Source organism: Cottoperca gobio, unplaced genomic scaffold (genome assembly GCF_900634415.1).
Source record: "Cottoperca gobio unplaced genomic scaffold, fCotGob3.1 fCotGob3_174arrow_ctg1, whole genome shotgun sequence".
Taxonomy (NCBI): Eukaryota; Metazoa; Chordata; class Actinopteri; order Perciformes; family Bovichtidae; genus Cottoperca; species Cottoperca gobio.
In genome coordinates, this window is record NW_021166822.1 from 10,001 (window position 1) to 37,986 (window position 27,986).

At 41.2% G+C, this 27,986-nt stretch overlaps 1 protein-coding gene across 1 annotated transcript; it reads left to right on the forward strand.

The window, feature by feature from the left end:
* Positions 1–4,014: 4,014 nt before the first annotated feature.
* On the forward strand, positions 4,015–21,754 carry LOC115004740 (calcium/calmodulin-dependent 3',5'-cyclic nucleotide phosphodiesterase 1A-like). The gene is made up of 15 exons (XM_029426410.1): positions 4,015–4,065; positions 5,009–5,122; positions 5,202–5,384; positions 7,290–7,356; positions 9,596–9,712; positions 10,406–10,546; positions 10,684–10,784; positions 11,269–11,394; positions 11,649–11,750; positions 13,074–13,194; positions 13,771–13,852; positions 14,070–14,190; positions 15,084–15,268; positions 16,425–16,610; positions 17,656–21,754. Exons 2-15 carry the CDS (start codon positions 5,031–5,033, stop codon positions 17,709–17,711), a joined length of 1,680 nt encoding a protein of 559 aa, XP_029282270.1. The 5' UTR covers positions 4,015–4,065; positions 5,009–5,030; the 3' UTR covers positions 17,712–21,754.
* The last annotated feature ends 6,232 nt before the right edge of the window (positions 21,755–27,986 follow it).

Here is a 27,986-nt window from a genome sequence, read left to right on the forward strand (position 1 = left end):
TAGTCGTGAGTGGAACGAAGCCGGTCCTGGTGAACACGAACATGCTCCTGCATATGAGCGTCAGCTGTGGGAGGCAACATGTTTACTTCCTGGAGGAGACTCCCATCGCTCTCTGTGGGAGTCGGCTGATTGACAGGAGGCAGGGTGTCATGTGTCCATCTGGAGGAAACAGATTTCAGTGTTCTGGTTGCGTGGTGTGAACAGGACAGCAGCTGTGTGGGTGCAAAGTATTAAGAGCGGTGTTTCCTCCTATCAGTCAGCAGGTGTGCGAAGTCTGCAAACAGAATGTCTGCACACTTCTCTGTGTGGAGGAGAAATCTATACATCTATACATCTATACATCTGTACGTCTGTACGTCTATACATCTATTCCTCTATACCTCTATACCTCTATACGTCTATACGTCTATAGGTCTATAAAACTATACGTCTATACCTCTATACGTCTATACGTCTATACGTCTATACCTCTGTACGTTTATACGTCTATACCTCTATACGTTTATACGTCTATACGTCTATACCTCTATACGTCTATACCTCTGTACGTTTATACGTCTATACCTCTATACATCTATAAGTCTATACCTCTATACGTCTATACCTCTGTACGTTTATACGTCTATACCTCTATACGTTTATACGTCTATACCTCTATACGTCTATACGTCTATAACACTATACGTCTATACCTCTATACGGCTATACGTCTATACGTCTATACCTCTGTACGTCTATACGTCTATACGTCTATACCTCTGTACGTCTATACCTCTATACGTTTATACGTCTATACCTCTATACGTTTATACGTCTATACCTCTATACGTCTATACGTCTATAACACTATACGTCTATACCTCTATACGTTTATACGTCTATACCTCTATACGTTTATACGTCTATACCTCTATACGTCTATACGTCTATAACACTATACGTCTATACCTCTATACGTCTATCCCTCTGTATGTCTATACGTCTATACGTCTATACCTCTGTACGTCTATACCTCTATACGTCTATACCTCTATACGTCAATACCTCTATACATCTATACGTCTATACATCTATAAGTCTATACCTCTATACGTCTATACGTCTATACCTCTATACGTCAATACCTCTATACATCTATACGTCTATACATCTATAAGTCTATACCTCTATACGTCTATACGTCTATACCTCTATACGTCAATACCTCTATACGTCTATACGTCTATACCTCTATACGTCTATACCTCTATACGTCTATACCTCTATACGTCGATACGTCTATACCTCTATACGTCTATACCTCTATACCTCTATACGTCTATACCTCTATACGTTTATACGTCTATACCTCTATACGTCTATACGTCTATAACACTATACGTCTATACCTCTATACGTCTATATGTCTATACGTCTATACCTCTGTACGTTTATACGTCTATACCTCTATACATCTATAAGTCTATACCTCTATACGTCTATACCTCTGTACGTTTATACGTCTATACCTCTATACATCTATACCTTTATACGGCTATATGTCTATACCTCTATACGTTTATACCTCTATACCTCTATACGTCTATACGTCTATACCTCTATACGTCTATACCTCTATACGTCGATACGTCTATACCTCTATACGTCTATACCTCTATAGGTCTATACGTCTATACCTCTATATGTCTATACCTCTATACATATATACCTTTATACGCCTATATGTCTATACCTCTATACGTTTATACCTCTATACCTCTATACGTCTATACGTCTATACGTCTATACGTCTATACGTCTATACGTTTATACCTCTATACCTCTATACCTTTATACGTCTATACGTCTATATCTCTATACGTTTATACCTCTATACGTCTATACCTCTATACGTTTATACCTCTATACCTTTATACGTCTATACGTCTATACGTCTATACATCTATACGTTTATACCTCTATACCTCTATACCTCTATACGTCTATACATCTATACCTCTATATACGTCTATACCTCTATACGTCTATACGTCTATACCTCTATACCTCTATACCTCTATACGTCTATACATCTATACCTCTATACGTCTATACCTCTATACGTCTATACGTCTATACCTCTATACGTCTATACCTCTATACGTCTTTACCTCTATACCTCTATACGCCTATACCTCTATACCTCTATACATCTATACGTCTATACGTCTATACCTCTATACGTTTATACCTCTATACGTCTATACGTCTATACATCTATACGTCTATACCTCTATACGTCTATACGTCTACACCTCTACACGTCTATACGTCTATACCTCTATACATCTATACGTCTACACGTCTATAAATCTATACCTCTATACGTCTATACGTCTATACGTCTATATGTCTACACGTCTACACCTCTATACGTCTACACCTCTATACGTCTATTTGTCAACACGTCTATACCTCTATACGTCTATACGTCTATACGTCTATATGTCTATACGTCTATATGTCTACACGTCTACACCTCTATACGTCTATTTGTCAACACGTTTACACCTCTATACGTCTATATGTCTATAAGTCGCAGGACAGTACGGTGGATGTTTTGGGGGAAACTACTTTGAAAGTCACGTCACACTGATAAAAGTATAAAAGAGAGAAATCTAGTTTGGACTAAAGCTACTTAGAAAAAAGAGTAAAAATAAAACTGACAATGCACATACAAAAATATAACTAAATAATATATAGCACTCATTTGAGTCTATTTAAAAAGTAAAGCTTGTTTAAACCACATTAAAGAAAATACTTCAGAATGTTTGAGCGATAATAATATATATATTGTACAATATTATCAACTAAAACAGTTTTGCACCTGTTCAGACAGTATGATCAAACTGAACACTGGTCAAAGGGGTGTAATTATATTAGAGAAGCAACGATAAAATACATTTATAAAAACGTTAATTTCCCTTTGATGGTCCAAAGATTTTTCTCGTTTTAATATACAGAAATATGTAAAAAATGCCAAAAAAGTAATAATTCATTCACTGTGCAGATATGAATGTAGTTAAACTACCAGCAAGCTCCTGCAACATATAGTTTAACTGGTTTAATGACATGTTTTTACAACAATGAGAACAGGAAAAAGAAGTTATGTCTCGTGTTACTTTAATCTTTTATATTGTGTCCACTCATCTCAGCTTGTTGAGTTTCCAGGAATACAACGTTACTATTGTTTAGTACAGTTGTTACCTGTGTACCTGCCGCTCTCGGCTCAGACAGTGTTGCCAGGATGTGGGCAGGTAAAAATAGTTTTGTGTGGGCGAGTTCAGAGCTGTGATTGTCTGACTGAAATCTGGCAACACTGAGCTCAGACAGCTCAGCGTGACACGGCCGAGGAGATAACAGCTGGGAAACAATGATTTCCTGCCGGTCCACTTTGGGAAGAGATATCTGCAGCCTGATGAAGCTGAAAGCAGCATGAAGTGAATTTTACATAGTGACTTGTTGTGCTACTGCTGCAGACAATGAGTAAGGAACAATAACAAGTCTCCTCACTGAATGGGGATCAGTGTGATATGAGCACGAGCTGCTGGAGGGTACGCTCTGCAGTCAGGTGTGAGACAGGAGTCCAACTCTTAATCATCTGTTATTGTCTGGTGAGCAACTGGTTAGTTTGTTCAAATAGCTAAAGAACGAATAGAGAAGGACGCTTCAAATGCAGTTTGAACGGTGAAAGTCAGTTTAACTTATGTGAAGATATCATGTTTAGGGGTTTGGCTTCCTGGTCAAAGGTCAAGCAGTCTGCATTGAACTCATTAGAGTTTTTAAGTAAAAGAGAAGGGAGCATCTAGTAAGGAGCCGCCTGGGCGCCTCCCTAGGGAGGTGTTCCAGGCACGTCCAGCTGGGAGGAGACCCCGGGGAAGACCCAGGACTTGGTGGAGAGATTATATCTCCTCACTGGGAACGCCTCGGGATCCCCCAGTCGGAGCTGGAGGATGTGGCCCGGAGAAGGGAAGATTGGGGTTCCTTACTGGAGCTGCTGCCCCCGCGACCCGACCCGGATAAGAGGTAGACGATGGATGGATGGAGTTTCTAAGTAAACACAAGAATATTTTTTGAAAACGTTATTGATTTTCATTATATAAAGCTTGTGTTTGAATGTTTAAAGGCTCCTCAGCCTGTAATCAGAGCTGCAGATCCACCAGAGCAGCTTCAAGCTTCAATTCTGCAAAACGTCTTTTGCTGAGAAAACCTTTTCTGTAAAAGTCCTGGAACTTTCTACCGGATCATTTCACATTTGCTGCAAACTTTTAAGAGAGCTACCAAATGAATTCAACAACAAACCTTCCTCATATCTGGCTTTTAAATGTTTTATTGTATCGCTGTTTAACCTCCTTCCACCTCTCTGCTCTCATCTCTTAGTTTCATAGTTTCATAAAAGCTTTTCTGAAGACTAGAATTCACTTCCAGAGGTAGAAGAAATACCACCGTGTAGAAATACTCAAGTAAAACAACTACTTACAAGTAAAAGTACAAAAGTATTAACATCAAAATATACTTTAAAAGTAAAGAAAGTAAAAGTGCGCATTCTACAAAACGACCCATTTAAGAATAATGTATATTATTTCATTGAATTATAATATATATATATATTGATGCATTAATTCATCACTTTAATGTTGCAGCTGGTGAAAGAGGAGCTTATTTAAAACTATTATACTTCTGGGAAGCTTGTGATTTTTTGCCAAAGTATCAATAAAGTTTTATCTTAACCTATAAAAATACATGATATATTAGTTGTTGATTATATTTTGTATGATTAATTAGAATCTGTAAAGAAACTAAAGCTGTCAAAGTACAATATAGAAATACTCAAGTAAAGTACAAGCACAAGAATGTACGTAGTTACTGTGTCTGGTATTCTGTCCTCTGACCTATTTTCCCAGAAGTGACCTGTGTGTGTGTGTGTGTGTGTGTGTGTGTGTGTGTCTGTGTGTGTGTGTGTTGTCAGGCTGAAGGGGGTCCTGGAGCAGATGGACCGGGGAGTCGTGGACCTGCAGGAGCTGCGCAGGAACCTGGAGCTCGCTGCCGCCATGTTGGACACCGTGTACACTGATGAGACCAAGTAGGACGGACACGCTGATGGATGAGCGTCTCTGGTTGTCCCAGCTGTGACTGACAGGTGTCTTCTTTCTGTTCTGCAGGCGTCTTCTGGACACCGAGGACGAGCTCAGCGACTTCCAGGCGGAGTCGGTGCCCAGCGAGGTACGTGATTGGCTGGCGTGTACCTTCACCAGGAAGATGGGTGTGGCCAAGCGACGTCCTGAGGAGAAGCCCAGATTCAGGAGCATCGTCCACGCAGTGCAGGCTGGGATATTTGTGGAAAGGTAAAAAAAATTAAAATAAATGATGTGCATGCAAAGCCTCTGAGTGTGAGAACTGTGTGTGTGTGTGTGAAGGGGGGGTGGGACCAACCCACAGAAACTCATCAAAACACATCTCGGTAGATTTAGCAAAAAACAGCATCATCCACTTTTGTATCCAATGTATGGAGGTGAAATTGACGAGAAACGTTAGACCTCTCTGTTAGAGATTTAGAGAAATCAAGCACAACGTATATCGAGGAAAGCAGCGCGGCCTCCTACAGCTCATAAACATGAATCATTTCACACTTGTCTCTGAGTCTGACCTAAAGGAGACCCACAAAGCCGTCTGGAACAGCCATCTGTGTGAGCAACAAGCAGCTCACACATTCAACCTCCACAAAACTTCACGCACATCTCTGCGAAGATGAAATCTATATCTTTCTGTTCTCAATGTTTCTGCTGGGAGACTCTCTGGCCAGGAGAATATTGATTATTCTGGTTTGGGCTCCTCAGATCCAGTGAAGGGAAATCTTAATGCTGCAGCAGGTCTGAGACAATAGTGTGCACACAGCCGGTTCTAATGTTATCAGAGATTAAATCTGCATCTTCAGTGGTAATCAGCTGGATAGATGTGGGTCAGAAGCTGCAGCAGCAGCTTTCATCATATCTAGAAGGAACAAAGGCTGAAGTGAAGTGAGGAAGAATACAGAGCAAGAAACTGGCTGTTGATCTTTTACGAAAGCAAGTAGTTCTGTTGCGTGAACCTAAAGAAGTTGTTGAGTGTTTCAAAACTTGACGTTTGGTTGAGTTGTACAATGAGCTGCAGCCTCTTCTGACCCACATGTACGAGGATGATTACAGGTCACGCCCAACTAATCGCCTCATAACATTCAACATGGCAGCTGCACAGATTCTGGCTGAATGGGAGTAAAATCCCTGCTCCAGCTTCGACTTGGTTTTGGAATCAAATGTTCAACAATCACAGATAAATTCAATATAACAGAGGACTCCTTGCTAACTTTAGTCCCAAAGTAATCCTCTTGTTGATCGAGCTGCAGCTTGAAGATAATAAAAGAAAGAAAGCTCCCAAACCTGTAAACTAAAACCAAAGTCAGTCCCTGCGTCTCTGCTCTGGCGTCTGTTAAAGGTGACGCACACGTTGTTATTATCCTCCTGCATCCATCGTCTTCATATATGAGCACGTTATCATTTTTGTCACGTGGATTGTCTTTATTGTTTAATTTTTCCCCTTTAATGTGGGGTTTGTGTCAGGGGGTCATCTGCCATGCAGTCTGTAAAGCCCCCGCCCTGTAATGCATTATGTCTAACTGCAAGTCCCGTCAGATGATCGTCTCACACAAAGCAGCAACACTTTGAGTTATTTCTGTCTCCTGCAGAAATGTGAAAGCACCTGGAGACAAAACAGAAAACAATCATCGACTTCTTCCAAATAAACATCAGGAAGCATCCGGCCGATGTGATTAGGACGGCGAACACAAAGTAACGATGTTAGCGTGCCGAGGAGCGGGAGATGGAGATCACACAGGGAAACTATGAAGTCCAATATCATTAGAGAGCAAACGACTCGCAGTGACAGAGCTGTCAGTTCATCTGCTGCAGCTTAATGACGCATGAAATTAAGGAAAATATATCTGCTGCACCGAGGCGGCGCTCGCTATGTGTTTAACACTCCGTTTCCATGGCGACGCACAACCCATCCTGGTCACATACTGTGGAGGAGGTCTGCACGAGGAGCGCTCGTATGCAGCTGACTGTTTCTAAGTGTGAGATCTGTGCATTATTAATCATCTATCTACACGTGTGTGTGTGTGTGTGTGTGTGTGTGTGTGTGTGTGTGTGTGTGTGTGTGTGTGTGTGTGTGTGTGTGTGTGTGTGTGTGTGCGTGTGTGTGTGTGTGTGACATAGGATGTACAGACGGACGTCCAACATGGCCGGTCTGACCTACACTCCCACGGCTTTGACAGCTCTGAAGGTAAAAGCTGGTTTGTTACTGCAGGCCCATCTGCAGGAAGTGGCACCATTATATAAATATATATATATATATATATATATATATATATTATATATATATATATATATATATATATATATATATATATATATACATATTTATATATGTATATATATATATATATATATATATATATATATATACATATTTATATATGTATATATACATATATAAATATGCATATATATATATTTATATTAGTAGGCATATACAATAAAGAATGACCAAAGACTTTAAGGAAAGAGCTGAGCACTTGGAAAGGAAAGGGAGGAGATAAAGAAAGAAAAGTAAAGAGGAAGTTGGGGTTAATAGAAAAAGGAATAAGGAGGTAGGAAAGGAAAGTGAGGAGGTGGATGAAGAAATGTTTGAAAGAAAGAAGGAAGCAGAAGAGGAAACAAAGAGCTGGAAGGAGAAAGTAAAGTAGAAAAGGAAGAGTTAGAGGAAGAAAATTAAGAGGTGGAAAGTAGGAAGTATAGAAGGAACAGGTGAGATGGAGACGACGGGGAGGTGGGGCGGAGGTTTTTAAGGATCATAGGAGGTGAGAAAGTAAAGTAGGGGGTAAGGAGGGAAAGGTAGAAAAGAGAAATACAATGGAGAAGGAAAGAATGAGACATAATGAGGAGGCAGAGAAGGAAGAGACCGAAAGGAAGGAGGTTAAGAAAAGGTAGAGATGAGGAAGTAAAGTAGGGAGTATGTAAGGACAAGGAGGTAGGGAGGGAACATAGGAGGTAGGGAGGGAACATAGGAGGTAGGGAGGGAACATAGGAGCTAGGGAGGGAACATAGGAGGTAGGGAGGGAACATATGAGGTATGGAGGGAACATAGGAGGTAGGGAGGGAACATAGGAGAGGGAGGGAACATAGGAGGTAGGGAGGGAACATATGAGGTATGGAGGGAACATAGGAGGTAGGGAGGGAACATAGGAGAGGGAGGGAACATAGGAGAGGGAGGGAACATAGGAGGTAGGGAGGGAACATAGGAGGTAGGGAACATAGGAGGTAGGGAGGGAACATAGGAGGTATGGAGGAAACATAGGAGGTAGGGAACATAGGAGGTAGGGAGGGAACATAGGAGGTAGGGAACATAGGAGGTAGGGAGGGAACATAGGAGGTATGGAGGAAACATAGGAGGTAGGGAACATAGGAGGTAGGGAGGGAACATAGGAGGTAGGGAACATAGGAGGTAGGGAGGGAACATAGGAGTTAGGGAGGTAACATAGGAGGTATTGAGGGAACATAGGAGGTAGGGAGGAAACATATGAGGTATGGAGGAAACATAGGAGGTAGGAAACATAGGAGGTAGGGAACATAGGAGGTATGGAGGGAACATAGGAGGTAGGGAGGGAACATAGTAGGTAGGGAAAATAGGAGCATAGGAGGTAGAGAAGGTAAGTCGGCGGGTTAAGAAGGAGACAGAGGAGGAATGGAGGAGCAGTTGAAGGAAATGAAAGAAAGACAACTGTAGTTTCAGGTGTTCGTGTGTGAAGACGTGAGTTTCCTGTACAAACTCAGAAAAACAATTCAATTAAACAATAATGTTTCTTCAGCCATTTCTCATTCATGCTTCTATAATCATGTAAAACAAGAGTACTTTTGGAAAACAACACTAATTAAATCCTATAATCGCTTCAATTTAAAATGTGATTATGACCTAATGAATAATTATAATCCTTAATTTAATTTGATATGCTGTTTCTTCTCCTCCCAATGTGAGCAAACATTATAATCACACCGCCCTCTACTGGCAGAAACACAGCGTTACACTCAGGGACGCATCATGAGACGATGTCGCCCGAGACGCCCTCTGCTACATGAGATACAGATTCAAAGACATATCTGTTGTGCTCGTTCTGCGTCTGTTCTTCATTTTGAGTCTCTTATTGGTCGCTTTGTGTTTATTTTTATTCTGTGATAGTTTTTTGGTCGCTTTGTGTCTCTTTTTGGTTGTTGAGCTTCTCTTTTTGATCATTTTGCAGCTGTTTGTGACCTTTTTTGTGTCATTTTTTATTTAATTGTTCTTGTTTTTTTATTTTTGTGTCCCCTTGTAGTCGTCTGATAGACTTTGATTGATCCAGGGCCCCAAACCTCATCAGTAATCCGTCCACAGTAACTCTGAACGATGAGCAGACAGTACTACGTCTGTATTGTCCCATATTAGATGTGATTCATGTCTCTCATGAATCTTACTGGTTGTTTTCCAGGAAGTGGATCACTGGTCGTTTGATGTTTTCTCCTTCCAAGAGGCCACCGGAGACCACGCCCTCAAGTTCCTGGTCTACGACCTGCTGACCCGCTATGACCTCATCAACAGGTTCAGGGTACACACAGCTCCATATGTTAATACCTGGTGGTGGGGGGGGGGATCAGAAATCTTTCTGATGTTATCTTTTCTATATTTAAAATATAATTATATCAAAGACAACTGAGTGTGCTCCCTCTTCTCACTGTACTTCCTGTTCTCCCTGTACTTCCTGTACTCCCTGTACTTCCTGTTCTCCCTGTACTTCCTGTACTTCCTGTACTCCCGCTTCTACGTGTACTCCCTTTGCTCTCTGTACTTCCTGTACTCCCGGTTCTCCCTGTACTCCTTGTGCTCCCTTTGCTCCCTGTACTTCCTGTACTCCCGGTTCTCCCTGTACTCCCGTTTCTCCATGTACTTCCTGTTCTCCCTGTACTTCCTGTACTCCCTGTACTTCCTGTTCTCCCGGTTCTCCGTGTACTCCCTGTACTCCCTGTACTTCCTGTACTTCCTGTACTCACTGTACTCCCTGTACTTCCTGTACTCCCTGTACTCCGGGTTCTCCGTGTACTCCCTGTACTCCCTGTACTCCCTGTACTTCCTGTACTCCTGGTTCTCCGTGTACTCTCTGTACTCCCTGTACTCCCTGTATTTCCTGTACTCCCTGTTCTCCCTGTGCTCCCTTTGCTCCCTGTACTTCCTGTACTCCCTGTACTTCCTGTACTCCCGGTTCTCCGTGTACTCCCTGTACTCCCTGTGGTTGTGTGTTCAGATCCCGGTTCAGTCTCTGGTGCAGTTTGTTGAAGCTCTGGAGAATGGATACAGCAAACACAAGAACCCCTACCACAACCTGATCCACGCTGCTGATGTCACTCAGACCGCACACTTCCTGATGCTACACACTGGACTGATGGTACACACACACACACACACACACACACACACACACACACACACACACACACGCACACACACACACACACACACACACTGACATCACTTTGTCACTCGACGGTGTCTCACTATCTGTGTGTGTGTGTGTGTGTGCAGCACTGGCTCAGCGAGCTGGAGATTCTTGCGATGGTTTTTGCTGCAGCGATTCACGACTTCGAACACACAGGAACCACCAACAACTTCCACATCCACGCCAGGTAACAGAGTCTCACGGTCATCTTCTAGATTCATCGTTTCATCTATAAAAATGTCCATCGCAGTTTCCCAAAGTCCAAAGTGTCTTTAAATGTCTTGTTGTGTCACTCGTATACCTAAAGATATTCACTTTAATATGTAAAACAGGAAATCTCCACATTTGAGGCTCAAAACAGAATTTAAAGAAAAATGTCTTTAACCATTATCAAAATAGTTGAAGATTATTTTAATGTCGATCAATTACTGAATAGGCGACTAATTATTGCATCTCTAGTTTAATGTTCAGCCTGAGATCTGTACTGAATGTCATGGTAACCATCAGATAGTTGTTGAGATATTTCAATGTGAAAGTGTTCGACGGATCATCACGGAGATCAAACATCAGACTGACCGTGAACGTCTGAATCTATACATGACGTCCGCGCGTGTGTGTGTGTGTGTGTGTGTGTGTGTGTGTGTATGTGTGTGTGTGTGTGTGTGTGTCAGGTCGGAGGTGGCCATCCTGTACAACGACAGGTCGGTGCTGGAGAACCATCACGTCAGCGCCGCCTACAGACTGATGGCAGAGGAGGACATGAACATCCTGGTCAACCTGAACAAGGACGACTGGAGGTGCACATACACACACACACACGCACACACGCACACACACACACACACACACACACACACACACACACACACGTACACACACACACACACACACACACACACACACACACACACACACGTACACACACACACACACACACACACACACGTACACACACACACACACACACACACACACACACACACACACACACACACACACACACACACACAGAGTTAATCACAGATTACTGTAATTGGACTTTCTCCTGCAGGGAGCTGAGGGCTCTGGTGATCGAGATGGTGATGTCCACAGACATGTCCTGTCACTTCCAGCAGATCAAGACCATGAAGAACGCCGTGACACAGACGCTCAGGTCAGTGACCTCTGACCTCTGACCTCTGACCTCTGACAACAGTCACGTATCTGGGTTTGGTTTTAGCTACGACATAATAGTGCAGGTTACTGGTTATCACGAGATTAATGAAGATTTATGATTTAAAACATATAACAAGTATTATTTCTTACTATATATATAATATATATATATATAATATATAACATTTATAAAAAGCAGTAATAAAAACAAAAGGCGCAGGTTCAATTACAATCGTACAAAGGTAAAAGTTAAAAGTATTAATAAATAGTTATTAATAGTAAATATGTGTTTATAATTTGTGTGAGGGTGGACGTTTGTGTGTGTGTGTGTGTGTGTGTGTGTGTAGTTATTCTTTCCACATTATAAAACTTCCCATTATTAGACAAAATAAATAGGAATCATTTGGATTAATGACGAGAAGATATGTATATTTTTATAATATTTCTAACATTGGAGGTACATGATTATATGATATATAAAAAGCAATATTATAATCGCTTCACAAAGACGGGATGGTGCGCTCCGGCAGACGGAGTGCGTCTGCTCCATCTGATGGAGATCATCAGTGGGAGTCTGGTGAAATGTGCAGCATACGCTCCTGCAGGCTGCTGCAGCAGACTGCTCCCTGCGTCCTGTCTGGGCAGCTCTCTGCTCGTCAGCCCTGCTGGAGAGGAGGTGGAGGTGTGTGTGTGTGTGGGGGGGGGGGGGCAGCTGTCACGCTCCTCAGCTCACGCTTGGATGAGGTTGCGGGGAAGATGCTGTCAGCAGCCGTCCACATGCTGCTTGTGCTTGTGTTGCAGCAGCTGGATTCTGCACACTATGATCACAACACAACAGCGTCAGCTGACGTCCGGACACAATCACATTCACTGAAACAAGTTTTAGGGTTTAATGAGAAGGTGTTGATCTCAGACACTAATATCCAAATCATGTGCAATACTACCTTTATTACCTTTGCCATTATTACTCTCAATATCATGTGAAATATTACTTATTTGACTAAATGTATTCACTGGTGTTAGTCTTACTTCTTATACACTTTTTATTTTTAATATTGCTTTTATGTTGTTGGAATTTGTTTTCCTATTTTATTTTTCTCATTTTACTGATTTATTTGTATTCTACCTGCCTGGTTGTTTGTATCACTTTATATGTATTTCTTTATATTTTTGAGTAATCTAATTTCCCTTGGGATGAATAAAGTGTGATTTGACATTGTGTTACACTCATGAGAAGTGTTGCTCTCCTTGCTGTGCGTACATCAGTTACAGTTTACTATTGATTGTGTTTTGAAGTAAACGTTCCGTCTCGTGTCTGCAGTCTGGACAAAGTGAAGGTTCTGTCTCTGATGCTTCACGCTGCAGACATCAGTCATCCGGCCAAAGCCTGGCCGCTGCACTACCGCTGGACCCACAGCCTGATGGAGGAGTTCTTCAGACAGGTGACACTTTACTAAGTGCTGTACTAAAGTACACATTGAGGTGCTTTACTCCAGTATTTTGTTTTCATTTTCTACTTCTACTCTGCGACACTTCAGGGATAATATTTCACTTTTTACTGCCCAACATTTAAGCGACAGTTACTAGTTTTGTTTGAATTAAACTACCAGTTTAGTCGTTTGGCAGGATGATTCAGTTCACCGATTAGTCGATTGATAGAAAAGTAATTAGATAATCCGTCATTTTCCGAGCAAAAATGGCAAACAGCTGATTCCAGCTTCTCAAATGTGATGATTTGCTTATTTTCCTTTCAATGATTTCAATATATGTGTAATAGTTTTAAGGCTTTGCACTATTGGTTGCACAAACGAAGACTTGTGAAGGTGTCGCTTTGAGTCTTTGGGAACAGTGTTAGTGATGTACGTCTGCTACATGTCAGACTCTTATAGGGCCTTTGTTTCTTCCCCTCTTGCTGTTTGTTATTCTGTGTTCATCGCGTATGTAAATACAACACAGCTGATCTGAGTACTAAAAATCCCTCCATGTTCACGTTGCCTTGGTGACTGTGTCTCTTCCAGGGAGACAAAGAGGTGGAGCTCGGCCTTCCCTTTTCTCCTCTCTGTGACCGCAAAGCCACCATGATCGCCCAATCACAGATAGGTAAGAAGCACCATCGACCAATAGGCTTTCGGGACCGTTAACGAGTCCCAGAGACCATCGACTCCTGACAGCAGGTCAGCACAGTAGCTCTGGCTCAACAGAGACACCTGCTGGTGCTTTGAAGAACTGCACTTTGAGGGTCTGATTATTAACTGACTTTCTATTCCTCCATCCTCCCACCTTCCCTCTCCTCTACATCCTGTCTCTCTGGTTGCAGGTTTCATCGACTTCATCGTGGAGCCGACTTTCAGTGTTCTGATCGACACGACGGAGAAAGTGATCGGACCTCTGATAGAAGAGGACAGGAAGGCCAGAGAGACTGGGAACAGGATGGCTAGGTACGACTACAAGATCAAAGTTATCACAGCTCTGGTGCTGCCAGGGAAAGTCTTTCTCCGAAGTGTAACAGACGTGAGGATGGGTTTAAAAAGGCTTCTGAGCTGGAACTGCTTCCACTGCTCAGGCTTGGATGGACACGAAACTGTCCCCAGATAACCCAATGTGGCACCAGTAATCCTTTTTCCTCAAATAGTCAAATCTGCACACCTCTCCGTGTGGAACGGATTAAGATATGTGTAGGTTAAAGTTCACATGTAGATGTTTTTTTATTCCATTTGTATTGCGCTGGTCGTCACATATACGTCAGTATGTGACCCAACAATGTGTAATGTAGTTTCGTAGGAATTCTTAATAATATAAAAACATTGTTGACGACTCATGGCGGGGATGAGCCTGCGATCCCTCACTCCACACGTCTTCTTCATGGTAAACTCTGTTGGCGTAGGTGACTGTTGTCGGGAGAAATATAAACACATCAATATCTACAGAAAGTCCGTCCCTAGTTTACTGTTTTTACAGGAAACACGTGAACATTTCAGCCTTAATTTCATTATTAATATTATTACACTGCTGTATACATTGTAATATATATATTAGTAAATGTTTATTGTTGTTACACAGTATATTCTAGGACAATGTGCACATTTTTAATTTGACTTCAATGTTAATAGAAATATTTTATTTTATTTTATTTTATTATAAAATGGAGCAATTGTGACGAAATCCAATCAATAAAGTATTTCTGATTCCGATTGTGAACATGCAGAATCTGTAACTACAGATCACTTGTGAGATGTTCCCACTCCAGATGAGGCCAACGTCTCTTACGATTGGACAGATTACGGAGCACTTTCCCGGTTCCCCATTGGTCCATAACTCTGCTCTGTTTCAGTCTAACAGGAAGCGGTTCGGTTACCGTGGAGTCGGTGCAGAGACACAGCAGTGGTCGCCATGGGAGCAGCGATGACGGACAGATGGACTTTTCCCTGACAGCCATCGACCTGCCGGCCATGAAGCTCCACCTGTCCAACGTCATCGGCAGCAACAAGGACAGATGGAAAGAGCTGTCTGTGCACGGTACACACACACACACACACACACGTATGAAGATGACATAAATCACATCTTTGTTTCTCAACTTAAATTAATTAATTGTCTGTACTTCCTGGTTCAGACGCCGGGTTTTAAAATGGTTTGTTGGCTCTGTTTCATCACAAGGATACAAGCCATCTACATACAGAACCTCGCTCTCACCTGGGCGCCTGCTTTGATCTCTGGCAGTCTTTCGTCTAATTAGTGTTGACAGAAGGTGACTTCCCGACTTCAGTGGAGTGATAAACAGTGCAAGACGATTACAGATGAAACATTTGGCTGAGTTTTCACCATGAAACTTTTACAAACGTTTGTCGAGTCACCACTTTGTTCCAGACAAAATATCTATTGGATGGATTAGTATGAAACTTAGTGTGATGAATCCTGCTGCTGACCTTTTCCTCTAGCGCCACCATGAGGTTGATATTATTGGTTGAGTGAAATATCTTAACTGTTTGATGGATTGCTGTGACATCAACTACAGATAATCCAGGTTTTCAAAGGATCCTCTGTAATGACTTTAGTCATCCCTTAACTCTTCGTTTCATTCCATCAATCACGTAAAACCAAATACCAAAAATCAGCCTCAGCTGCACTTTGTGTTTAGTGCAAATTAGCACGTTAGCTTGTTAAACTAAGAACATGTTGGACATTAAACCTGCCAAACATCAGAATATCTTATCTCTCTCTTTATCTATTCACTTAAAGAACTGCTGTGCCTAAGTACAACCTCACAGAGCTGCCAGCATGGCATCATTAATAAATCCTTTATTTACTTCTCAGGGATACAACGAGGGGTCGACCCTCGGTGATGGCGAGATTACATCAGGCAGGAAATCATAAAAACAAAACAAAAATAACACATAAATCAACATCGGTTAAAACAACTCCTAATTATAACAATAACATTCAAAAACATAATGATTTATATTTCTAAACTGTCAATCATATTTAATAAATATTTAAGGTAATTCCACGATTAGAGTGCTTCTGATAAACTCCTATCTTTAGTCCAAGTTATGTACATTTGTTTAGAAACGTTTTGAAACATATACTTTGTTTCAGCTTCACACACTTTGTCCTGTCATTTTTAATGTAACTGTAATGTTCCTTAAAATAAATGTTGCTGTGTTGTGCGCAGAGCTGGCCAATAAGGAGCAAGAAGAAAAAGAGGAAGTGGAGTCTAATGTCAACTCAGACATCCAATCACATGCCTCCCCCATTCACAGTGTCACCCAGTCACAAACCTCTGACCAATCACAGAACTCAGAGGGCGCCCCTCCTGATGATGAGACGCACGAGTCCCCTGTGCACCTGACCTGGAACGGTACGAACGTGAAGTCATACGCAAGCATTTCCTAAACTGTGGCTGTATTCAAAACTGCTAGTTAAGGTTAGCAGGTTAGCAGTTAGCGGTTAGCAGTTAGCAGTTAGCAGTTAGCATTTAGCAGTTAGCAGTTAGCAGTTAGCAGCTGGAGGCAGCACAGTTCTGCTCGGCTAAGAGAGAATTATGAATTATAATACATAATTAAAATGACTAATGCCAATAACTATTTTAATTAAAGCCAATATTTAATTAAAAATGCAATCATTTACTTCCTAATCATTACAAGTGTGTGTTTTTATGACAATAACCAATGATTATGGTCAGTATACTGCAGTATGCACTATATATATATATATGTGCATATATGCAGTATGCACTATATATATATATATATGTGCATATATGCACTATATATATATATATATATATATATATATATGTGCATATATGCAGTATGCACTATATATATATATATATATATATATATATATATATATATATATATATATATATATGTGCATATATGCAGTATGCACTATATATATATATATATATATATATATGTGCATATATGCAGTATGCACTATATATATATATATATATGTGCATATATGCAGTATGCACTATATATATATATATATATATATATATACTGCAGTATGCACTATATATATATATATATATAGATGTGCATATATGCAGTATGCACTATATATATATATATATATATATATGTGCATATATGCAGTATGCACTATATATATATATATATATATATATATATATATATATATATACTGCAGTATGCACTATATATATATATATATATATATATGTGCATATATGCAGTATGCACATATATATATATATATAGATGTGCATATATGCAGTATGCACATATATGCACATATATATATATATATATATATATATATATATATATATATACATACATATATATGCATATATGCAGTATGCACATATATGCACAGTTTCCAAAACAGCCTCTCAATGAGCTGACCTGTTGCTGCGGTAACCGTTGCAGGGGCGGGGCCGGCGGAGGAGAAGGAGGACGATGACGAACTGCCTGAAAACGCCTGATGACGCTCCACGGCGAACTCACCACTGTATCAGACTGTGGCAGATCACCATGGCAACAGGTGGTGCGGTGACGACGAGGGTTCAGACTGTTGAAACACAGCAGCTGATTCAGCGGCCCCTCAGTGGCCCCCAAAGGGCCACTAGACCTTATGTTTACAACCGACCATGAAAAACAGCGCATTCAAAGTGACGACATTCATCAGAAAACAGCTTCTTAGCAGCTTCATGGTCCATTCACTGTGGTGATAGTGTTTTATGATGTTATTAGATGCTCAGAGGAACAATGTCTGTGAAATAACTAAGAGAAAATGTAAAAATTTGAATAAAAATAAAGACTAGACAGATGGGAACGAAAGAGCGTCCAGTGGCTGTTCATAGCTTATGCAGGATATCTATGATCTGGAGGAATGAGACATGGAGCTGTTAAGAAGACGAAGCCGAGCACAGCGACAGGTGTGATGTTGAACGCCTCTTATAATAATATGTGAGGAGTGTGAAGTGATTTCTGCTTTATTCTCTGTTCTGGGTTCAAATGATTCAACATGTTGTGCTCCTGGCCACGCCTCAGTATGTGACGGATGGATTGCCATGTGGCTACAAACATTCATGGTTCCCAGAGGAAGTATTGTATTGACTTTGGGTATCGTGTGACTTTTCCCCTCGCGCCACCAAGAGGTTGCTTTATTTCGAGTGAAATACCTTGACATGTATTAACTTTTTGTTTCGCACCAACTGCCTGCAAAGCTCATGAGATTCCCATCGACCTCAGCAGTACTTTGTGCGTAGTGGTCATGGATGTATTATAATAATGTATTATGTCTACATTATACTGCGGCCCAACAAGTTTTTTCTCCATAGGACACCATCGTAAAAGAGGTCAGGACACCTCAAACTGCAAACAAGGACCATTATGCCTCTTCCTTTTACACATTTTGGATCAATGAGGTTTTACATTTGTATAACTTTCGCTTCCAAGAAAAAGCGATTTAAAAAAGTAGATGTGACAATGAAGTAAAGTCGGCTGGCTGAGTGGGCACTCTGGGGGCCAGCGGCCAAAACACTACTGTGCATATTCAGGGTGCCGCATAACCAGGAAGTAAACACTGAAGCTAGGAAAATGTTTAGGCGTATGCACCAGGCGAGCAGTTCTCATTGGATTGAATAGGCGCCATCTTTGGGTCAGTATCCAGTTAATTAATATAATACATCCATGGTAGTGGTAGTGATTGCTAGCATGCTAACACGCTAAACTAAGATGTTGAACATGGTAAACATTATATCTGCTAAACATCAGCATGCTAGCTTAACTATTGTGAACATATTAGCCTGCTAACATTAGCATTTAGCTCAAAGCACTGCTGTGCCTAATGCCATGTTTCGACTGCACGATCCGGCTCCGCTCCACTCACTCCTGGTTCCAGGTCCTTTTCTCCTTCCACTGCTGATAGCGCCGCCTGAGTTCAAGTGGGATTCTCCGCTGATTGGCATAGCGACGCCACGTAAAAGAATCTTCAATGTAACCACGTGACACGTGACTCGCCGACTCCTTTCAACGACAACCAAAAGAGGCATGTCTGCACTTCCACAGTTGTATGGCATCGTTCTGTTGGCTGCCATTTTCTAAAATCTGGATTTGGTGAATAAAAAATTGCTGCCGCTTTTGACGGTAGCTTAGCTATTTAGAAATTGCGGCTTTGCGTACTATCAGTGGTCTGCAGTGTTTAAACTCCAACTTCTAGTATTGGTTCAGCTTGCTTGGAACTGAGGTGGTACCAAAAAAAGATCTAGGTACGATCCACGACCTTTGTTAATGGGAAAAGCGAGTCTAGCTAGTAGAGCCGTGCCATACCACGCAGTGGGAATATGACATACGTAGCCTCCCCACATGGCTGTAGACTCTTAATCTTGTTGTTATTCGATTGGTTGGGGATGTTTTGTTCCCGAGGATGGAAGTATGGGATAAAACTGGGTCTTTTTCCGCTGTGCAATCGTAAACCTGTGTTCCAGCGGAAAGCCACTTTCAGAGAAAGTCAACCAAAAGATGTGAGCACGCAAATTCACTTTAATGTTGCAAACTGATGTCGAAAATGAAAAACAAAGTGCACTGGGCTTCATGACCGTTAAGTTACATGGAAGAAATAATGTGTTTAGAAGCATGTGACCAAAAGGAGCTCAACCACCATAGAAGTGTTCAGATTGTGAAATATGACATTTTTTCTTGTTTCATTTGCATGAATTTGACAGCTGGGAGTTTTTTGCATTCCACGTGCTGAAGGCCAATGTGCAGTGCTAGCTGTGGCTGTTAGCGGGCTAGCACTGTATAACAAATATGTTTGTTTTGGCCAAACGCTCGGAAAGTGTCTCAGTAAACTTCATCGTGCGTCCTTGTTGAAAAGGTGATTACTAGAAGATGATAATTCACAACAACAAGTAATTTCCTAAATGCTAATCCCAGAGTACTTTTACATCTCTGACAACAATACTTCTAATGACTCGTCCTAAACGTTGGGGGTATTTATCCATCAAGTGTGATTTGGGCCGTTATAGTAGCTAACAGAACAACACAGTGGGGTAGGGGTTATCCTCCTCTAACTACAAGGTGAAGATGTCAAACACGATTCAATCAAATCTGAAGCATTTAAATCCCTGATGCAACTATTTCCTGACCACATTACAGCTAAAGATGCTGTAACTGCTATTTCACTGTCACTTTAAGAGACGTGTTTGTTCCTCTGACTCCCGTCTCATAACATGTACAAGACCAAATGTTTGCCTGAATCCAAATGTCCGGACTTCACAGCACTTTGCAGACTTGGTGGACTTTGCAGGCATGTTCCCGAGAAGTCTGCGAGTGCCGTCCAAACCTACAACTCATCCAGTCCACAGGGAGCCTTAAGCCAACTTTCTGCAGTCGGGGTGCAAATCAAGCCCCAAGGAAGACTGTGAAGCCAATTTCCGTAGTGGCCCAACCGTGGAATTACATCTTCCGGGCCGTCGTGTTGTGCTATCGGGCCCAAGAAGACCTTTTTTTCAATAGACTAACATTGGGAAATATAGGTTTTATAAGGTGAACTTGTCCGTATGAAAACTTAAATGGTCCTTATTTAATAATAATAATACATTTAACGTATATAGTGCTACTAGATACACAAAGACGCTTAAATAATTAGGTCTTAAAAGTTATAAAATGCTGAATCCAGAGTTATTTCCCTTCCCTCCTGAGAATGAGACAGAGCAGCTGATCTTTGGGCTCCACAGAACTGAGCAGCTTTCAGAGGAGTGAAAGAGGCGACGGCCGTATCTAGTCACAATTACTATATTAAATACGTTACTTGAATCATCCAGGCCAGAAATAATGTTCAGGAAGGTGGACGTTTGGATTCAGCCTTTAATTAAATGTCAAACTGAGCGTACCTGTACCTGCTGTGACATCACGGATGGGGGCGTGGCCAGAGCTTTGAACCCACAGAGCAGCAGTGAATATTTCTACTTTTAACAACATGGGTCGTCTTGTTGTACTTTTAACCGATGTAGGCTAGCGTAACGTTGTGCTCTCCACCATCTTTGTAGAGACTGTGGACGCGAGCACAGCAGCGAGGCCGCGGAGAGTATCAGAATATTCCTTTAAATGGTCAGAAGTCGTATAAAGACACGTTACTGTCAGTTCTGACTGTGAATAAAGAACCATAATATCTCCATGGTGACAAGGGCAACAGAAACTGTATCTATAGCAACGGCCAATGGGCTGAAGGGTGGAGCCAACATGGCCGACAGTGAAACTCTTTAGGTCCTCTGAGCACCGTGTTCGTTAATGCAATGTGTGCTGTAGTCATCATGTGCTCTCTGGCTCTGTGTGTGTGTGTGTGTGTGTGTGTGTGTGTGTGTGTGTGTGTGTGTGTGTGTGTGAGAGAATCTGAGTGTGTGTGTGTGTGTGTGCACTGTATAGCTGTTTTCTGTATTATTATATTAAACATGCAGAACTCTCGTCCACTACTGTTTTCATTTTATTCAACTTTATTAAAGCATGTAATGACATCATTTTATTTAAGTCTTGTTTCTTGCATGTGATGTTGATCATATATAAACTACAGGTCAAAGGTCATCGTCACACAACAGTTTTTAGGTTTTGCACGTGTATTGCACCGAATTTAGGAGAAAGTTTAGCAAAAGAAAATGCAAATGAAAGCTTGTTTCTGTCCACGACTGTTATGAGATTATTAGGAGTTGGTTTCAATTCTGCAGTCAGACCAACAAAACACAACTGCAGAAGAAGAAGGTGCAACAACATGACGTAATTAAACGAGCGCCAGTCAACCTCTAAGTCCCTAAATCTATTATTTCTATTGCTCTTTTACACCTTCACCTTTTACACCTTCATCTTCAAGGCTCCATTCAGGTTTCTTTACGCGCAACTTGAAGATGCAAATAACTGCTGGATGGAAACACAAATAGTCTCTCACATCACTTTGTTCCGTGAGCAGGAGAAACCTCCAATCACTGAACTTTGACCCTCAGGTTTTTGAAAACTGCAGCGATGAAACCAATCTGTTATCCGACCTCTCGCAAAAAGGTAATGTGGCAATTTCTCAAAACAGCGTCTGAAGGAATTGGTATAACTGAACTCGCAGAAGAGAGTTTAAGTGTCTGAAACGTCACCTGGTGGAAGCGAGGTGAGTTCAGTATGAAGAGGCAAGGAGCTGGATGTGGGAGAGGGTTGAACTTCATTATCTTCTGACACAACCCCTGAAAAAACCTCAAATTCAGGTTAAAACAAACTGAAAGGATTGATAAAGAAGCTGCAATCTGATTAGAACGTAAAACCAAACAGGGAATTAGAAGATTCAGGAACAAACCTCAACATGTGGGTAAAAGATAAGAAACATTAACTGTATCACACACATTTTAAAATGCTTTCTGAAATGAATGAACGTTAAAGCAACGGTCAATACACAAAGTCGGCCGAACATTTTGAATGCAAACCTTTAAAAGATTAACTTAAAAGTAATAAAGACAGTAAAAGGTTGAAGACAGAGTTCACTGATACGATTGTATTTGAAGATATTGTACTTACAAGATTCTTGCTGTTCTTGCTGTTGTCGCTTTGGACAAAAGCGTCAGCTAAATGAACTGTAATGTGATGTAATAACTTTGAGTTACTTGTCCGCTGAAAACAGCTTCTAAAAACGTTGTTTTGATGCAGAAACTACATTTCATAGTTACAGATTGTGAGATATGATGATTCCCTCTCAGCTGACTGCAGGTTCTTCACATCAGCTGTTGTCTCTGATCTCTTTACCACCTTTCACACTTCTCTGTCTTAACTTTAGAACTGATTTAAAACATCTGACAGCAGCTGGAGTCAATGTTAAAGAACATCTTCCACTTCCTGCCTCACGTTTTAATGTTCCTGCCTCACGATGACACCCGCAGGCTTCATTTTGTTATTCTGTTTATTGATTTATTTGTATGGAACCCCGCTGCATACACATACTTATTATCAAAGAGACATTTTATTATGTTTGAAAGGCTTTTCTTCACTATTACTAAGGAGGCAATTATGTGTTTCTTCTTTTTGTTTGTTTTATTTCTTAGTGGTTGAGAAACGGTTCTCAGGCTTCTTCCTGATCGGCTGACATTTCGTAGCAATATTCTTTTATTTCATCAACAATATTTGGATTTTTCTTTATTTGTGAAGACAGAATGTTTGGAGACGTAACAAAGGTCTTTGTACAGAATCAAACCGCGGACGCTGCCCAGAGGTCATGTGCTGATGTTTACACATGAAGGTCATTCATGCAAATCACTATTTACATTGTCAACAGATGGTTGACTGTGGCTTCAGGGACGTTTGTGGAGTCTGATGAAACCAGCCATAGAATCAATATGTTCACACTAACTTTGGACCACATGACTTCTGCAAGCTGAACTTCCCCTCAGATCGTTCAGCTGTTTGGTTTTATGGTCTGTTCTAATGTTTTCTTTCCTCGCTGCTCTCATTAGCAGCGTGTTCAGACGCAGCAGGAAACCCTTTCTGATTTAAAGAAGCTGTCTGCTGCTGTGTAGCTGCTCAGCAGCAGACAGGTAGCTGTGAGCACAGTGGAGCGTGAAGTAGCTTTACAGACACACGTCTTCCTCTGCAGACACTAACACCACTTCAATAAATGTGAATCGTTGTTGTATTGAACCAGCGTTACATCATTAAAATGTGGATAGTTTATGCAAATGACCAATTGTTTGCTTCCCTCCATGTTGTGTGCACACAGAGCTCATTGAGCTCTCGGCTGTTCTTCAAACTGCACTTTGTACTTTTACCTTTTGTACTATTTGTACTACTTTTGTGCTACTTATAAAACGGAAGAGTATTTGGGACAGGCATGTCGAGAATATGGTCGAACTTTCAGTATTTGCGCTATTAATTACATTTTACCATTTATACACAGTTCAAAATTCAAATTCAAAAGGTTCCTCCTTTAATTATTTCCTATTCACGACCCCAATACTAAAATACTTTATTCTAGACATCTCCACTTTCTTTAAGAAATGCAAAACAAACCAAAAATCTCATCATGTTTTCCCTGATGTCCCTGAATGCTCCATACGTGAGCCACGAGCCCAGGTGCATTCTGGTTGTTGTAGGTTTTCTACCTTTTGAGCCGAAGAGAATACGCAGCATTACTTTTCATATAACAACCGTTTCAAAAATACAAAATCTCTCCAGCAGTGAAACACTTCTTTAAAGTTGCTCTGCAGGAACCTAACACGTGATAGTTACAGATTATAGCGTCAAATCATCCATCATCCATCAGTTTTAGTTTGCAGAAGAGACGTCGCAGGTTGTTATATTGAGGCAACAGAGTTGGACCTTTTATCTCTTCACAAAGTGGTTTTTAATTCCAGGTTCTTATGACGTTGTGATATCTGTGTTGAATATGAATGTGAGAATGTTGAAGTTCCCTTCAGTGTCTTTCACCTGAGTAGTTTCTTTGACACCTGAATCAATCTGTGTGAGACGCTGGTTGAACTAAAGCACTCAATTAGCCCATTTATAGGATTAAACACGATCGAGGCCACAATAAACGACGCTGTCGCTCATTTGTTAGTGTAATAAATGTCCAGCTGACTCAGCAGAACGTCCCAAACCAACGTGTGAGTGACCGAGTTCAAAGGGTCGGACTGACAGCACGAGGTCTGGCCAAACTCATTATAATTAAGACATAACTGTGATCGACAGTCTGTCAGCAGCTGCAGACGCGTCACCTTTGCCAACTTCATTAATCCAAAGTGGCAAATCTTCTATCTGCTGTGTGTACAGACATGTTGATTGATTTTATTGATCCCAGCGTGGAAGTTAGCAAACAGGGTTACAGCCTGAGAAGAAAAAGACAACCCAAGCACTTTATTAGGTAAAACTAAAGCGATGTGATGCAGCGGCCCTGCAGTAAACTCCATCAAGCTTAATGTGCTTTTTAAAACTGAGCTGCAGATTCAACTGCTTCTACATTACCCATGAGCCTCGGCCGGTCTCGTAAAAAGTCTTCGGGGGGACGGATGGCTCAAGTAATTCCCGGGACTTTCACCCAACGCTGATTTATTTTAGTTTAGATAACAAACATATTCATGTGAGCTCGATCTGTTACTGAACCACGTGTTTAAAACTGCGACAGGAGGAAATAAGTTTCCCTCGAAATGTAATTAACGGTTTATTGTTACAGCTCAGAAGATGGTGCCATCATTTCCAAATGAATCCAAGAATGATGTAACATTTTAAAGGTTGTTCTCTTTAGCTTCCACCTTTAGCTGTTAGCGCTGCACGTAACAAACTCTTCCAATGTTTTGTGATGTTTCTCGCCAAAATGCACCTTTTGACTTAAAGTTCAGATGTAGCTTTTCTCAGAGAACCACATATTTTGTATCGTCTTAATCTTTTGATCCTTTAACCAGGAGAGTTTCATGCAGATCCAAGTCAAATCCCCCCGAGTCACGTAACACTGGCTGTAAATGAGAGAACCTTTGACTTTGTACAGTAAAGAAAAACAAACATCTTTAACTTTCCTTTCAGTCTGAAGCACGTTGGTGTTTTACATCTGTGTTGTGGCTGCTGGACCTGAGCTCACCTGTCCGGCTGGATGTGTTGAAACCAGCTGTAGTTTGAGGAGGCGCAGCTCACACCTCGGAAAAGGTCAGAAGGTGAACAGACTAGAAATGTGTACTTAACTTTTTAAATTACTCTTTCTTCGCCACCAAGATAGAAAATAGGAAAAGGTCTAAGTGTCAGATTCTTTGGACCAGCAGGCTGAATATGGAGTGGAGGGAACGCCTGAACGGTCGTATTGAGAGAAAATAAAAGGTTATCGCAGCTCGATCAGCTCCAGCGAGCAAACATCTTTCCTGTGAAATAACCTTTCCCTCTCCACTCTGGGATTCAGTGGTTTCAGAAAAGCCTTTTGTGGACCAGGAATCCTTTTTATTTCAATGAAAGCTGTAAAGTAGTTGGAGCACGAAGGCATCTTCAAACAGGAAGACGTACCTTCAGGACATCTTTAGCTTAATTTAGTGATGTTGGACATTTGCCATCCAGCATTTGACTAGAAATTCTGTGTTTTTGTTGGACTCTTGTTGCACAAGGTCATTAAAAATGCAGTTTACAGAACACAGGTGACATGAGATCGAATGACTCGGTTACACACTGAAGCTACACCTCTGAAGTATCAACATGCACATATAATATCAAGTGATGTTTATGGATGACAATGGTTGTCGGTCAGTCCTCCACTGTGGTCCATATACAAATATCTAACTATTGCATATGTTGCCTATATTCCTAATGTCTCTGATGATCCTCTGATCTTTCCTTTTGTGCCACTTTTAGGTTCTCAGCAAAATGTATCAACAACTATTAGTTTTTTATTAACTATCAGGTTCCTGAATCCAACCAATGAGATGATTCTTTGTTTTCATTTTCTAACTCGTGCGTTTTCGTTCACAAAGGCAAAACTCAAACCGTCCAGAAACTGTAAACAAAAGTCATATCGGTGACGAGAGTGTGTGGATAGGGTACATTTAGCAGCTGGCTAGCTAACTTGCTAATTCCTGCGTGCTTTCATGCTACTGATTACAGAACATTAGCCAAACAGATCTATACGCTGAGTGCATCACGCCACTAAGAGACCACGCAGCTGCCGACCGCTCTCAAACTAGTCTCTCAGGGAGCCGAGTGCGCTAGCTAGCTAACTTTCGTGGTCTGAAAAACAGTAAATTCATCAAATTCAATGGTAGCAAACTGGCAACAAAACAGAAAAAGAAAAAGTGTTTTAAACCAATGAAATGATCTATGAACGACACGCTTCCTCTGATTGGTTCGAATGGTTTTCAGAGTTCTCGTGACCTGATTCTTCAGGTCGCACATGAGTCCGGCAGTAAAAACGGACCAAAGGGGTTAATGCTCAAGGATTAGTGTGGTCTAGTGGTACGCCTTCCAAACAAAACACTAGAAGGTCGGGAGTTCAACACCAGGCTGCGACCATTGTACCCATGAGCAAGGTACATAATCCTGAGCTGCTCCAGGAAGACGGTCCTGTACTTAGTTCACTGTGAGTCGCTTTGGGTAACTGGTTTGACTGTATTACAGAGAGACAGTGTTTGTTAATCCCTCACGCTCATACTCCCAACTGTTCCATCCAGTGAAGGGCCTCCGGTTTGTTCTGCTGCAGGGCGTTGATTCTGAAATGTTTGGTGCTGATATGTTACGTTTTAGTAACAAAGCCTTCAGTGAATCAGGTACTCAGAGCGCTGACCGCCCGCCACTCGATTGTCTGTTTGTTGGGACGTGAACGAAACGTCTGTCTCATGTTGACACTCCGTGTGTCGGCTCTTTATTTGGGCTGATGGCGTGACAAATGCCATCAGACTGAGAGGGAGGAAGGGATCTGCCCCTCGGGGGATCAGAATAATTGGATGGTGAATACAGTCATTTAGTTTGCTGCTGAATGGGGACGTTATTAACTGTGTTTGTTTCATCACCCAAACTTAATCCCTGTTGGTGTTGAGCAACACGAGCAGCTGCATAGAAATCCATCACAGTGAAAACACTTGTTTTTGTATGAAAACCAAAACAAACCTCCTTTTTAAAAAGCATAAAAAACAATGTTGCACCAATATCGACAAAGCACAGAAGTCAAGCAGACAAGAGAAACGTCTGAAACTACTCAGAGCAAAGAGAAAACATCAGTTTCACCCTCAAACAGAGCTTCACTGTCATTGATTGATAGAAAGCAA